The sequence below is a fragment of the Pogona vitticeps genome, chromosome 6 (genome assembly GCF_051106095.1).
Source record: "Pogona vitticeps strain Pit_001003342236 chromosome 6, PviZW2.1, whole genome shotgun sequence".
NCBI lineage: Eukaryota > Metazoa > Chordata > Lepidosauria > Squamata > Agamidae > Pogona > Pogona vitticeps.
Window position 1 is genome coordinate 99,712,343 of NC_135788.1, and position 12,404 is coordinate 99,724,746.

The window sequence follows — 12,404 nt, forward strand, 5'->3', positions numbered from 1 at the left end:
GATCTTATCCAAACAGTGAGGGGCAAGAATGATCACTGACCCTATTTTCATCATGCCTGGTTGGTATACAAATCAGTGGGATTTCTATGCATCTTTAGTCAGAATTAAGTCCTGCTCCATTCCATAAAACATACTCTCAGGTAACTGTGCATAAAGCTGAGATTTTAAAAAGGGCAGACTGCTTAAAATGTTACATCTGTTTTGACACAAAGATGGTAAATGCAGTAGCTTCTGAGCTGTTAAAGCAGGGCTGCCCTCCATGCAAGTCCTCAGCTTCTCTGCAGCTTAATACAATCGGGTTGCTAGAGTACTGTTGCTGGCTAAGACTACGGCCAGGGTCCCACCAGCAGACATATGGTTTTGGGGAGGGATGATCCCTGCCTCCTCTAAGCTGGAACGAGTAGTGTGGATCCTTATTTGAGGCCTAAAAGCTGTGGCCTAAAGAAAACAGAGGCTTCACTGCTTCAGTGAAAACGTTTTCCAGCTCAGATTCACCAGATCAGCTGCCCTGCTGAGCATTACTTCCAATAATGCCTTATCTCAAGAGACAGTGCAGTTAAGAGTGCTTAAAATGAAGACAGATGTAATACAGAAATAGATTTCATGAAGCGTTCTTTATTTGTTTGTTGTGCAAGGCCGGCTTTGCAGATGAGCTAGCTGGCCAACTTCTGCCTGCATTTGTAAAACGGGAACTAGGAACCTATGACCTGAAAGATGCTGTTGGACTCCAAGCACCATCAGCCCTGTGTTCAGGGGTGAAAGATGGTAGGACCCAGTGTCGAACAACATCTGAAGCCATGGGCAGTTTGTAGACCAGGTTGGCGGAGAACCTGGCACCAAAATTCCCAGGTTATGTTCCCCACAAATATGAGCCATCATTGTCCAGAGAGCTGCAAGTTTTCTTCAAGCACTATTTCACTTCTTTCAATTCATTCATTGCTCTTTTTTTAACAGAAGCCTTTTTTGGCAGAGAAAGAGAAGTTTTTTGTTTTTAAGCAGAAAACAGAAGTTGGCTGTGTGAGAATTTCTGGGTGGTGTTTAACTGGGGTAACCAGTCAAGATCGTACACAGCCAGCTTCCTGCCTTAGACCTGCAGGGCTGTTGTTGTTAGTTTACACACATGAACTGGGAGGGAGGGTTAAATAGGGAGTGAACACAGCTTCGAAGTGGCCTGTCACTCTGTTAAAATGTCATGTCTTCTTAACATCAGAATCATTGGGATTCCACCTATACACGGCTTAGCTCCATTTCCCCTTTTAATTGCTCGCAAAAAATTATTCAGTACCAAAAAAGTGGCAGGGTGGGTAGGTGGGGGCGGAGAGAAGAAATTTGCTTCGGAAAGCAAAGGCAGATATTTTCAAAATGGCACCTTCCACCTTCCTTGGTCACATTACAGTCTTCCATGGGTGGGAATAACGCCATCTGGTTAGGAAATGATAGGCCAAGAGACTGGCTTATCATCCCTTCAAAGTCACCAGAGGAAGGGCTATTCTGAGCTGGGAGAGGCCGCAGAGTCCATATCCTCCATGTTCAGGTCCTGGGGTGACACCGGCTGTCCCCCCTTCACGCGTTTCCATTTCATCCTGCGGTTCTGAAACCATACTTTAACCTGCATGTGAAGAGGGAAAAGGCATACATTGAGCATAACGTGCTTTTCTGTGTACACTGATATTTCTCTAGAGTTAAGAAGGATGTCTTAAGAATATAGGCTTGCCTATCGAGCACATGGCAGGGGGGGGGGGGACTTCCTTCTCTGGTGTAGCTCCCAGACTGGGGAATGCATTCCCTGCAGAGATGTGATTGATTTCCATTCTGACTGATTTTAAAAAGAATGTGAACACACGGCTTTTCAGAATTTTTAGGGCAGATTAAACATACCCCCCTGATGTTTAACCTGCCCCCCTGTATTGCTTTTAATTGTATACTTGATTGTAATGTTTTTTCTACATTTAAGTTGAGATTACATGGGTAAATAGCACAGGATTTGCTGCAGAAGTAAAATGGGTGCATTCATTTAAAAAAGAGAGAGAGAGAGAGATCACACAACCCAAGGGCCAATAAAAATCATCCTGGCCTTTTTCTGCTTTTGAAGTACAGCAGGACCACAGTATCTGTGGGGAATCAGTTTCAAGCCCGGCCCCCAGATACCGGAAAGCATGAGTATAGAAACCCTATATATAGCATAATCTCTGGCCAGTTCTGGCAATACACCTTGGAAACGCATATTAGAGTGTGTGTGTGTTTGTGTTATTTAAGGTTTTTTGGCAACAGACAAGTGAAGCTGTGGATATTGATCCCACAAATGCCACAGTCCTACTGTAGAGGTTTTTTCCCCCTTCTGCTGTTGGATGCTTCTATTTTTTTTCCCAAGCTGGTGCAATTGGAGGGGTGTTTTCCTCGTGTGATCAGTTGTTTGAGTCTCCCAAAAGATGGAAGGGATTGACTGTCATAGTATTCTGGTGAGGCACTAAACTAATTTGCAGTCTGAAGCAAGGAAAGAAAAGACCGACTGCCACCATCAAAACCGCCATGGTTTTGCTATCCTGAATGTAAAAGGCCTGAGCAGTGCAGTCATTTAAGTGCACTGAACCCTCTTCCTCTGAAGAAAGAACAGCATCATGAACACCCCCCTTTCTGCTCTTTTAACTCAAACCTGCTTTTATACCCATTATTTAAGGGGGAGGGAAGATGACATCCAGTCATGGACTTTCCACATCATGTCTGGCTTTGGTCTTGTGTGAGAGAAGAGATGATGTCTTTGAAAAGTTCCAGCTGTTTCTGCATAGAGAAGGACCACAAAGGTAGCCTCTTTTTTTGATGCCAAAACTGTTCGTATGCTATGCCTCCGTGACAGCTCATGACAACAGCAGGAGGAGGAGCTAAGCAAATACTGGGTTTTCCAGCGGTAATTTAACAGCAAACAGCCACCGGTGTTTAAACCCTACAGAGCAGTAGCTGCAACACAAACCAGCAATAAACTGCATACAAGCATTTCTAAGGCGAAGGCAAGGTATACTTTCAAGTGCATCAGGAGCAGAGCTAGTTGAGATGTTAATTCATTTTGCACTGAATGGAAATTTAATAAATTTGCCTATCTTGAACCAAAGCACAAAATAGACTCAAAATCAGTGCTTTTCTAAAAACTGTAATTAAGTATAAAATCAAAAACATTAAAAGGTACATTTGAAAAAGATAAACATACATTAAAATGCGTATGTTATAGTTCTGAAACTGTTCACATGAAAAGCAGATTTAAAAAATGAATCCAAAAATCCCTTGGTCAAGAGGAAAACCTGGTGAAAAAACTTTGTGCATTAAAAATACATTCCAATACATATTTTTTAAACCATGCACATAAACATTTATTTGAATGTCCATGCAAAGCAAACAATAGTAACTCACAACCCAGTGCACAAACTAGATGGAACTAAGCCAATAGTAGGAAAATAAGCAAAATCAAGTTTAATAGATGTGTCTGTCTTTAGCTGGAAGCGAGCAACTTTTGGTAGTCATTTGAGTCATTTTGGTATGGCTCAGGAGTGGGTTGAAAGACCGCCTCCACCTAAAGCTGAAAAAAGCATTCCACTGTATTCAAGAGTTTTGATGAAAATACTGCCTTGCCGGGCTGTGGGTGGGTAGGTGGGTGTCATGTGTGGCCTTTGGCCGTATGTGACCCCCCAGTCTAAATGGAAATGGTACCAAACAAGCAAGCAAGTATTATTCATGGACTCCAGGTTACTTTTGCAAAACATACCACTCATTGCTATATTTGGAGGTGAGGTGCAGTGTCAGGGCCTATTATTCAAGACTTTTTGCTGCCAGAGGCAAGGGGTGGGATAGCACTCTCTCCTATTCCATGGAAAAGGGGGATGTCAATTAACTCTTACATTTAACACCGTTAAGGAGGCTAGCATGCTTCACCATTCCTAAGGGCAGAAAACCTATACAGGAAATGAGGGCAGGCTGGGTGACACACTCAGCTCTTGTTATCTGATAAAAGACAACACAAACAGAGGTGGAGTCTCAAGACTAGGAGGAACCTCACCTGTCTTTCCGTCAAGTCGAGGTTGACTGCAATCTCGTATCGCCGGAGCCGCGTCAGGTAGTTGTGGTGTGCAAATTCTGCCTCCAGCTCCCGCAGCTGGTCCTTAGTGAACGCTGTGCGCTCCTTCCGAGCTTTGGAGGAGCTGTTGGCTTCGGCCTTGGTGGAAGTGGAAGTGGCGCTGCCGTTGCCACTGCCTGTGTCCTGGCTCTCTGGAAGGTGTGGAGAACAGAAAATGTTCCATTTGAACCCTTTGTCTGTAATTATAACCCCAAATGGGGCAGTTTTCTCAACCTCTTCCTTCTGTCTTTTCTGACAAAGACTTTGCTTTACCATACCAGAGTTGTTCGGAGTACTACAACTCCCAGAATGCCATAGACAGCAAACCAAAACATTTCCCATCTAAGTTCAGAAGTGTTTGGCTTCTATAAGTGACCTTGGAACAACTGTTAATGATAATATATGTTGCTGTCACTTCCATGTGGCCAATATCTTGTTATGTAAGTTACACCTGCAGAAGGATGATGATCTCACTGTCAGAGGGAGATTTTTGGTGATTAAAGGCTTCCTCCTTCATCCCCAGTCTTTTCTGACTCATGAGTTATCCCTTTTGTCTGAGAAAGCTGTGGGAGCCATAATAGATTACATCACCACCCTGTTTCCCTGAAAATAAGACATAACCTGAAAATAAGCCTTAGTATGATTTTTCAGGATGCTTGTTTGTAATATAAGCCCTAACCCAAAAATAAGCCCCAGTTAAGTGAAACTCCGCTTCCCACCATTGTGCAGTAACCAGAATAAGTTGACATGAGTGTATTTAAATAAGTGTAGATTGTTGTACATGAAAAAAAATCCCCTGAAAATAAGCCCTAATGCATTTTTGGAGCAAAAATTAATATAAGACCCTGTCTTATTTTCGGGGAAGCAGGCAGAGAATCCCCCCCCCCCATTTTCAGTGACTGAAGTCTCTGTCCTGCTGCTCTAGTGGTTTCCACGCAAGTCAGAGAAACTGCAGGATGGAAGGAGGAAGTCTATAATTATCTAAAATCTCTCTCTCCCGGTGATCTTGTCTCCTTTCTGCAGACTTAACTTATACAACATGATATTTGCCAGTGACTGTTAACAATGAATGGCAACTTTTGTATTTCTGTTTTTGTACTTCAAATTTCACTCCTACCATCTATAAATATCTACTTGCTGAGGTTACACTCCATGCCTCTGATGAGATGGGCTTCACTCCATAGAACCTATGCCACACAAAGTTTGTGTGGCTTTAAGTTGCCACAGGTTAGCCTGGAGTGTATCTCCACTATATAGTTATGTCAGTTTAATACCTTTCACGTGGGACGTGGTGGCGCTGTGGGCTAAACCGCAGAAGCCTCTGTGCTGCAGGGTCAGAAGACCAAGCAGTCGTAAGATCGAATCCACGCGACGGAGTGAGCTCCCGTCGCTTGTCCCAGCTAGCGGTTCGAAAGCATGCAAATGCGAGTAGATTAATAGGGACCCCCTCGGTGGGAAAGTAACAGTGTTCCGTGTCTAAGTCGCACTGGCTATGTGACCGCGGAAGATTGTCTTTGGACAAAAATGCTGGCTCTATGGCTTGGAAACGGGGATGAGCACCGCCCCCTAGAGTCGAACACGATTGGACAAAAATTGTCAAGGGGAACCTTTACCTTTACTAATACCTTTCACGATTCCATCCTATGGAATCCTGGGATTTGTAGTTTGCTTCAGGTGCTTAGAATTCTCGAGAGTGAGGAAATTTTAGTGCTGCGGTTCAGGGGAGCAACAGGTAATTCTGAAGGATGGAGCCACAACTGCTTAAAGTAATGGTGAACTAATGTAACTGTGCCGTTTAGTGCTATACACTCTTTCTAGTTTTGCAACTGCAGAACAGAGTTACCCCTTCCCACCCTGAATATTGAATTATTTGGGAAAGGTCAAAAAGTTGGCTCCTCCCTTTGCAAAAATCCAAAGTCCAGGAAGAGAAATTTACATACAAAAAGAGATGGCTTGTAATCCAGAACACACTTCAACAACTACAGGAAATACATTGAATGGCTAATCACCGTAGCTAGAAAGTTTCTCCAGGAGAAATTCTATAGTTACCTGAACTTTAAAACTAAGAAAAGTGTACATTAAGAAGTGTTTTTGGCTTTCACTATATCTTAGCTAAGTTTGTCTTGGCCTGAAGCAACTTTAAACATTGCATTGTTGTTTTTTCAAATGCCAAATTCCAGTGCTAAAAAAATAATGTGTTCCTTAAATTCTTCTTATCTCTACCATTGATCACTATTTTTGGCTGCAAGTCATGTCTGAAAAAAATATCTTGCAACAATCCCCAAACTACTTGATATAGATTAGGCAAGTTTCAAAAACCCCATTCCTGTGGTGCTGAATTGAATTAGACTTTGTTCATGAACATGTAAATTTTGTTTCAGCTTATTTTTAGAGGAGGTGACTAAAGTTTCCACGTTTCTTCATTTTGAATATTTTTTTAAAATGCAATGTGTGAGAAACCGAAACTGACAAATGCATCCATCTAAGCCCAGAGCTGGTTTTGAGTACTCCACTCTTAAAAGTCTAGATTCCCCTCCTTAAGCATTCAATTACAATCCTCCTAAATTCAGTTTGCCATACACCCGCAGGCTCCTCATTTTAACACTTACCTGGCACTTTGATACAACCTGGTCCTTTCAAGGCTGGATACAACAGTACCAAAAATTGGAAATCATAAGTTTGGGACAAAAGATTTTAAACATAGAATATGGGACAGATTCTCCCACTGGGAAATTAAAAAACCCTCTGGGCTTCCTAGCTATATTCTGTTCATCTTGTCTCCCCAATTCCAGGATGGGCTCTGATATTCAGAGCAGACATTGACTCCAATTAAGCATTCATCATGACCTTTCTTTGTCTGTTGAACAAGATCTGAAGCATGAACTGGGGGATTTCTAAAGGAAACCCGTCATCTCAGTCTCAGTATTTTTGGCCTCAGATGGGGGCTGTTGGCTATATATTTTCCTGGCTTGGGATGCAAGTCTGGGTTATATGAGCCAAATGTTCCTGCTATCTAGCATTAAAATACATCCAAAAGAAACTTACTGCATGTGTTTCAGCTCATAAGGAAGAATGAAAGAGGAACTGGAATGGACAAAAGGAAGCTGTCCGATACCCAGTATCTCAACCAAAGGCAACCTAAGGTTCAAGGAAGACTTCAGCAAACTCCTCTGCACTTTGACAAAAGCAGGCTTAGGGACAGCAATGAACAGAACCGTCCCTACTGTTTGGCAGAGTAAGGCAAGCACCTGAAGCAACGAATCCAATTGCTCCTCATGGTCTCCCTGGCAGTTCCCCTGCCTGGAAGGGGAAAGCAATGTGTTCCACTGATACTGTTCTGCACCTCCAAAACAGGCCTGTTAATTTCAAGTTTTTCTGGCAGGCCCTATTCCATTCCAAGCATGGAAGGAAGATTCAGCTTGCCAGTACAATTGGTCTCTGTACATAGCTGCCATCTTGTCCTTTGCCACAAGCATTAAAATGCCCTAACCTGACCTTACCAATAAACAGCAACAGGATTGCAATCTGCAAACCAACATAGCAACTTCCTCAAAAATGCTCCTGTCATTTTTCCAGGGAATTCTGGGAACCTCAAACTCCCAATCCCCTACTGCTGCATAAACTTAAGCTGAGATGTGGGGCAGGGGAAAAGATCTATGGCCCATTGCAAGCAACAATGCCCAAAGGATGCTTAGTTACATGTCCAAGAAAGAGAATTTTTTTAAAATAAAAAGTGGTTTGTATACAATTTCCATGTGCAAACCTACATGGATACAAGCTAGTTAGGAAATAGTGTAATTTGCATAAGATGCATTTCCCCATTGAGAGAGATGTGACCAGTGATCTATGGGTCTGCTCAGCTGCAGTCCTGGTACTAACTAACTTGTCTTGGCCCATTTTGGCTTTCCCATCTTAGAACTTTGATCTGTAACCAGGACTTGGACTGGACATTTTTTTAAACAGAGAGAATGTTTTCAAACTCCTGGCCACCCTAAGTGATTTTGTGGAATCTGTCTCATGCCACCCCTCATTTCCTGAATCTTTAAATGCAAAGATGCTGAAAATTATCCATGATACCTCCTTCATGCAAAGTAGCAATAGTTCTGGGGAATGCGCTATAACTGTGGTTTTCAACTAGTGGCACATGGATCATTGGTGGGATTCAGAGTTAATTTTGGTGGGCTATTGGCTTTCCATAACAATAAGAATGCAAGTTCCTCAAGCCTTATGTGCTCCTTTAATTATGATGTACCATCTCATACCTTATTTGAAACAAATTATTCATCTGGGACATTGAGCATCTACTAGCATGTCAGGGTGTTTCTTCTAATCCCCTACTCCCCCTACTCAGTAAGGTACCATAAACGAGAACTGTAACAACAGAACACCTGTAAATGTGTAAACATCCTTCCATTTGTGTTTTATTTCCGGGGGGGGGGATTAGCTTTTGGTTTCTATAATAGTAATGGCGTGATCATATTGGGAAATCAATTGCAATTTGGATCGTTTGTGGGGTGATCCAGTACAGTTTATTTCCTGGTGATCACACAACATATAAAGAAATATATTCTGGCCTGACCTCAATCTGTGCCCAAGCTGGACCTTTTTGGGCTTCTACTTTTTGAATCCAGACTGGAATGATTCCCCAGCAGATTGAAAGATAGCTTTAAAGGAGATTAAAGGTAAAACTACCCTTTTTGGTGCAATCAGGCATGGGCCTTTGCAGCCATCTGATCATACCCTGAAGGTCACAGACAGAATTCTCTCAATAAGCTACAGATTGTATAGGAGGGAATAACAGCAGTTAAATGGTATCATGATCTAGTGTTGATCCCCTCTGAGTTGAGTTACCCTGGAATTGTGATTACCTGGGTTAAAGGCACGCACCTGCCTTTAAAGGTTACAAAGCCCTGTGTTGTAGCTGTGGCTCCTTCTGCCATGATTCTGTGAGTCTCCTTCATTGGCCACTTTCTTTCTCTACCTGTCTTAAGTGTGATTCCTCTTTCATCTTGCAAGAAGCACTGCAGATGAGCAAGGAAGGACAGCAGCGGAGAAAAAGGCCAGGAAAAGCCCCAGGTTGTTATGTCTCTTGAAGGAAAAGTATGCCAGCATCACCGAGTTCCAAACTGGAGATGGTCACACTGTTAAATGGAATCTGTGTTCTTTTTTCAGTCACGTTTTCTGTCCCCCTGAGCCTTTTGGTTCAAAAAGTAAGGTCTGAGGATCGATAGCTTGTTTATAGTTACATTTTGGGTGCAGTTTTCATATCTGGAATTTGTGTTGGTTCTATGATGTGAAACGAGGCAGAAGCTTGTAGTAAAGCAGGTGTAGCAGGTACCATGAGAAGGAGCAATATTCCAGTTTCTGTAACACTTCTATCCAGCAAGATTGTTAACAAGGACAACCCAGTAGCTACCCAGATCTATAATTCCCGACATTAAATAGTGGGAATGAAATAGCAGGAAATGCTATTTAAACTAATTTCTAAACGGATTCCATTTGTAAGGTAGATGTGCCCAGTCCCTTCAATATCATATGGGCAGCAATCAAATTCAGTGCAAATTTGCTTTTGATTCCACAGACCACTTTGATTCCCTGTCTGCATTCTGTAACTGGAAGCTTTCCTGTGTTCCTTATTTCCAATGGGGAGCAAACTGGTTGGGGCACAGGACAAGGCCTTCTCTGTGGTGGTGCCCAGGTTGTAGAATACTTTCCTGTCAAAAAAACCCTGATTGATTCCCCTCATTATTGATATTTAGGTGGGTTGCTTTAATTAAAACAAAACACAGTGCTCCATTGTGCAATATCACCAACCTCAAAACCAGCCACCTTTTCAAAAAATTGCCATGTGTTGGAGATAACCATACTTTTTAACTGAAATAAAGAATGTACTGTAGCTGATTTTCTCTGACCTCCTTTGTATCTCTGCGAATTTTGTTTCCCTTCAATAATGGTGATGATGATGATAGTATATTTAAACAGTTTTAGTTTATATTTCAACAGATTCTGGGCTGGAAGCCAGGATACATATGAATAAAACCAGACACTTAAACAAACACATTTGAGAACGGCTACTTAAAATTTCACCTACCTGCATCTCCCTTTTTCCTTTTGGATGTTTTTTTCTCCATTTCATTTGCCACATTCTTTGCCAAGATGTAATTTTCACTCGTGCCCATGGTGGCATCCACCATGTTAGGGTTGCTGTTCTCCGGTTCCCCCGTCCCTAAAGCCAGCTCTGCGGTGAGCCGCCTCTGACCCTCCGATGCGGTGAAATGCCAGGCCGGGTGCTGGAAGGAGGGATGGCGCTCATCTGCAAAAGCCCGCTCATCACGAGGGATGCTTTGGGGGGCTGCAGCCAGACAGGAGGTGGAAAAGTCTGAATACACCCCAAAGTCTGGCTTATGGTGGAAAGAAAAGGGGGCTTGTGGGTAATGGGGCAGGGCAGGCATTCCTCCCCCAGCCTCGGCATGCGGGTTCCTCAGACACCCCCAAAGCGTAGCCGTGGGGTGAGCGTTTCTCATGCAGCTTCCTGCAGCAGGTGGATCCATCTAGCTGTGGGAACACTCTTCTATCATAGAAGGCTCATCAATGAAATCACAGTTGCTAGAGGAAGCGAAGGCTCAGTTTTTGCCAGAAACCAACCGAATCGAAAGGAGTCCCTTCTGGTGAGTAGAAAGCTCTCCAGCGTGTTCCTTTGGCTCTGTCATGGGTCTGTGGGTTGAAGACGAAGACCAGGAAAATTCTCCATAAATCTTCACCAGGAGAACTTCACCTCTCTGTTGTTGCTTCTAAAGCTTGGAGCTTCCTTGCTGTGAACTGCCAAAGTCCAGAGAACACTTTTTAAATACTTTGCTGGGGTGTGAGTGACAAGTTTAAGAAGGGAAATGTGAGAGACATTGAGGGTGAGAGGAGGAGGAGGAGGAGGAGGGAGGGAGGGCTTAACCTGCAAGCTCAACCCCTCCAACCAAAGCCAAGCATGTGGCTATTAATCACCCGAAACCTTAGAGGCGCATCTAATGTGAACTGCAGATGGAGACTTTTAAAGAAACATTGTCTGTACTTTAAAAAAAAACAGAGGAGGAATGCACACACACACTCATATAGGCAAGGGGAGTTTAATGTTTCCTTCTCACACTCCAAAGTTATTTTTATTGCATAGTAAAGAAACAAAAATCCCACATTTTCAATTTAGAAAAATTTGTACCAGCTCAAGGGAAGTAAACCAAAAGGGTTTAAAAGGGACTAGATGTGTGTGTGTGTGTGTGTGTGAGAGAGAGAGAGAGAAATATGCTAAAAGAGTATAGATACTTAAATACAAAGATTTATTTAAAAGCTGGGATCTTATGCCTCCAACTCAATGCAAAAGGGATTTGATGCAAAGACTTCAGGGCAGGGATGAGCCTTGATCAAAGACTAAGAGAGAAATTTGAGTTGCCCCATACACCAGTTCTAAAATGCTACAAAACTTGTGGTCTTTTGGTTTAAAGGCATGCTTTCCTGACGGCTGATTTTGTGACCAGTGGGATCTTTGTATGTGAGTTTGCTAATGACTTTTCCAGAGGATCTTGTCAGGAGTTATAAGAAAACCCGTCCTATCATAATTCGTAATTTGCTCATGCTTTATAAGTCACAAATACATCTTTATCAATTGGAGTGAATGTTCTCTGTTGTTACTAGCTTTAAAATGGCCTTTACATATTCCCACATGTGTATCTTGAAAATGAATTGTGTGTCATTTGTGGTTCTTTGATGTGTTCCACTGCAGCCTTGAGTGGCTGTTAGTTGTCGCACAAACAAAGGTGGTGGGATCTGGATGTTTGGTCCTGCAGGATGCATACACAGAGAAAATATTGATGCCTTTGAAATTAGTCTCAGTTTGAATTAGGAAAATATTAAAACCTATTGGAACTCAAGCACTCAAGAAATACAAACCGGGCGGATTTTGATTGTAAGCCAGTTTATTCCAAGTGTTGGACGTATCATGGTTACTAAATGCTTCTTTGAATTCCACGGTGTTTCCATGATAGCAGGATGCATGGTTTTCATAGCAAAAAAGAAAAAAAGTATCTAAATGATTCATGAAAATCTAAATAATCAACTTTAAAAGTCATCATATAATATCCGAGCTTTCGTGGACCAAGGCCACAAAAGCTCAGGTATTCTATGATGATTTTTTAATGGTCCATATAGGTACTGCCTACTCTTCCATTTGCATTTTATTTTCTGCATGTCTCCCTTTATTTCAATGCTTTTCCTTGTTTCTTTAAAATATTCTAGATTTTCATGCTGAGTAAATCAC

General features: G+C 42.3%; 1 protein-coding gene across 1 annotated transcript; it reads right to left on the bottom strand.

Annotated features, from left to right (window-relative positions):
- Positions 1-1,353: 1,353 nt before the first annotated feature.
- Positions 1,354-11,539, bottom strand: MEOX1 (mesenchyme homeobox 1). Its single transcript, XM_020794070.3, has 3 exons — positions 10,194-11,539; positions 4,046-4,254; positions 1,354-1,609 (listed from the first exon to the last, which is right to left on the bottom strand). The coding sequence occupies exons 1-3, from the start codon at positions 10,651-10,653 to the stop codon at positions 1,487-1,489; spliced, it is 792 nt and encodes a 263-aa protein (XP_020649729.3). The 5' UTR covers positions 10,654-11,539; the 3' UTR covers positions 1,354-1,486.
- Between the last annotated feature and the right edge of the window lie 865 nt (positions 11,540-12,404).

Coding starts and splice junctions, on each gene's coding strand:
- MEOX1 (XM_020794070.3), bottom strand. CDS start 10,653: ATGGATCCACCTGCTGCAGGAAGCTGCATGAGAAACGCTCACCCCACG. Junction 4,255..10,193: donor AAGGAAAAAGGGAGATGCAG/GTAGGTGAAATT, acceptor CACACCTTCCAG/AGAGCCAGGACACAGGCAGT. Junction 1,610..4,045: donor TCGACTTGACGGAAAGACAG/GTGAGGTTCCTC, acceptor CTTCACATGCAG/GTTAAAGTATGGTTTCAGAA.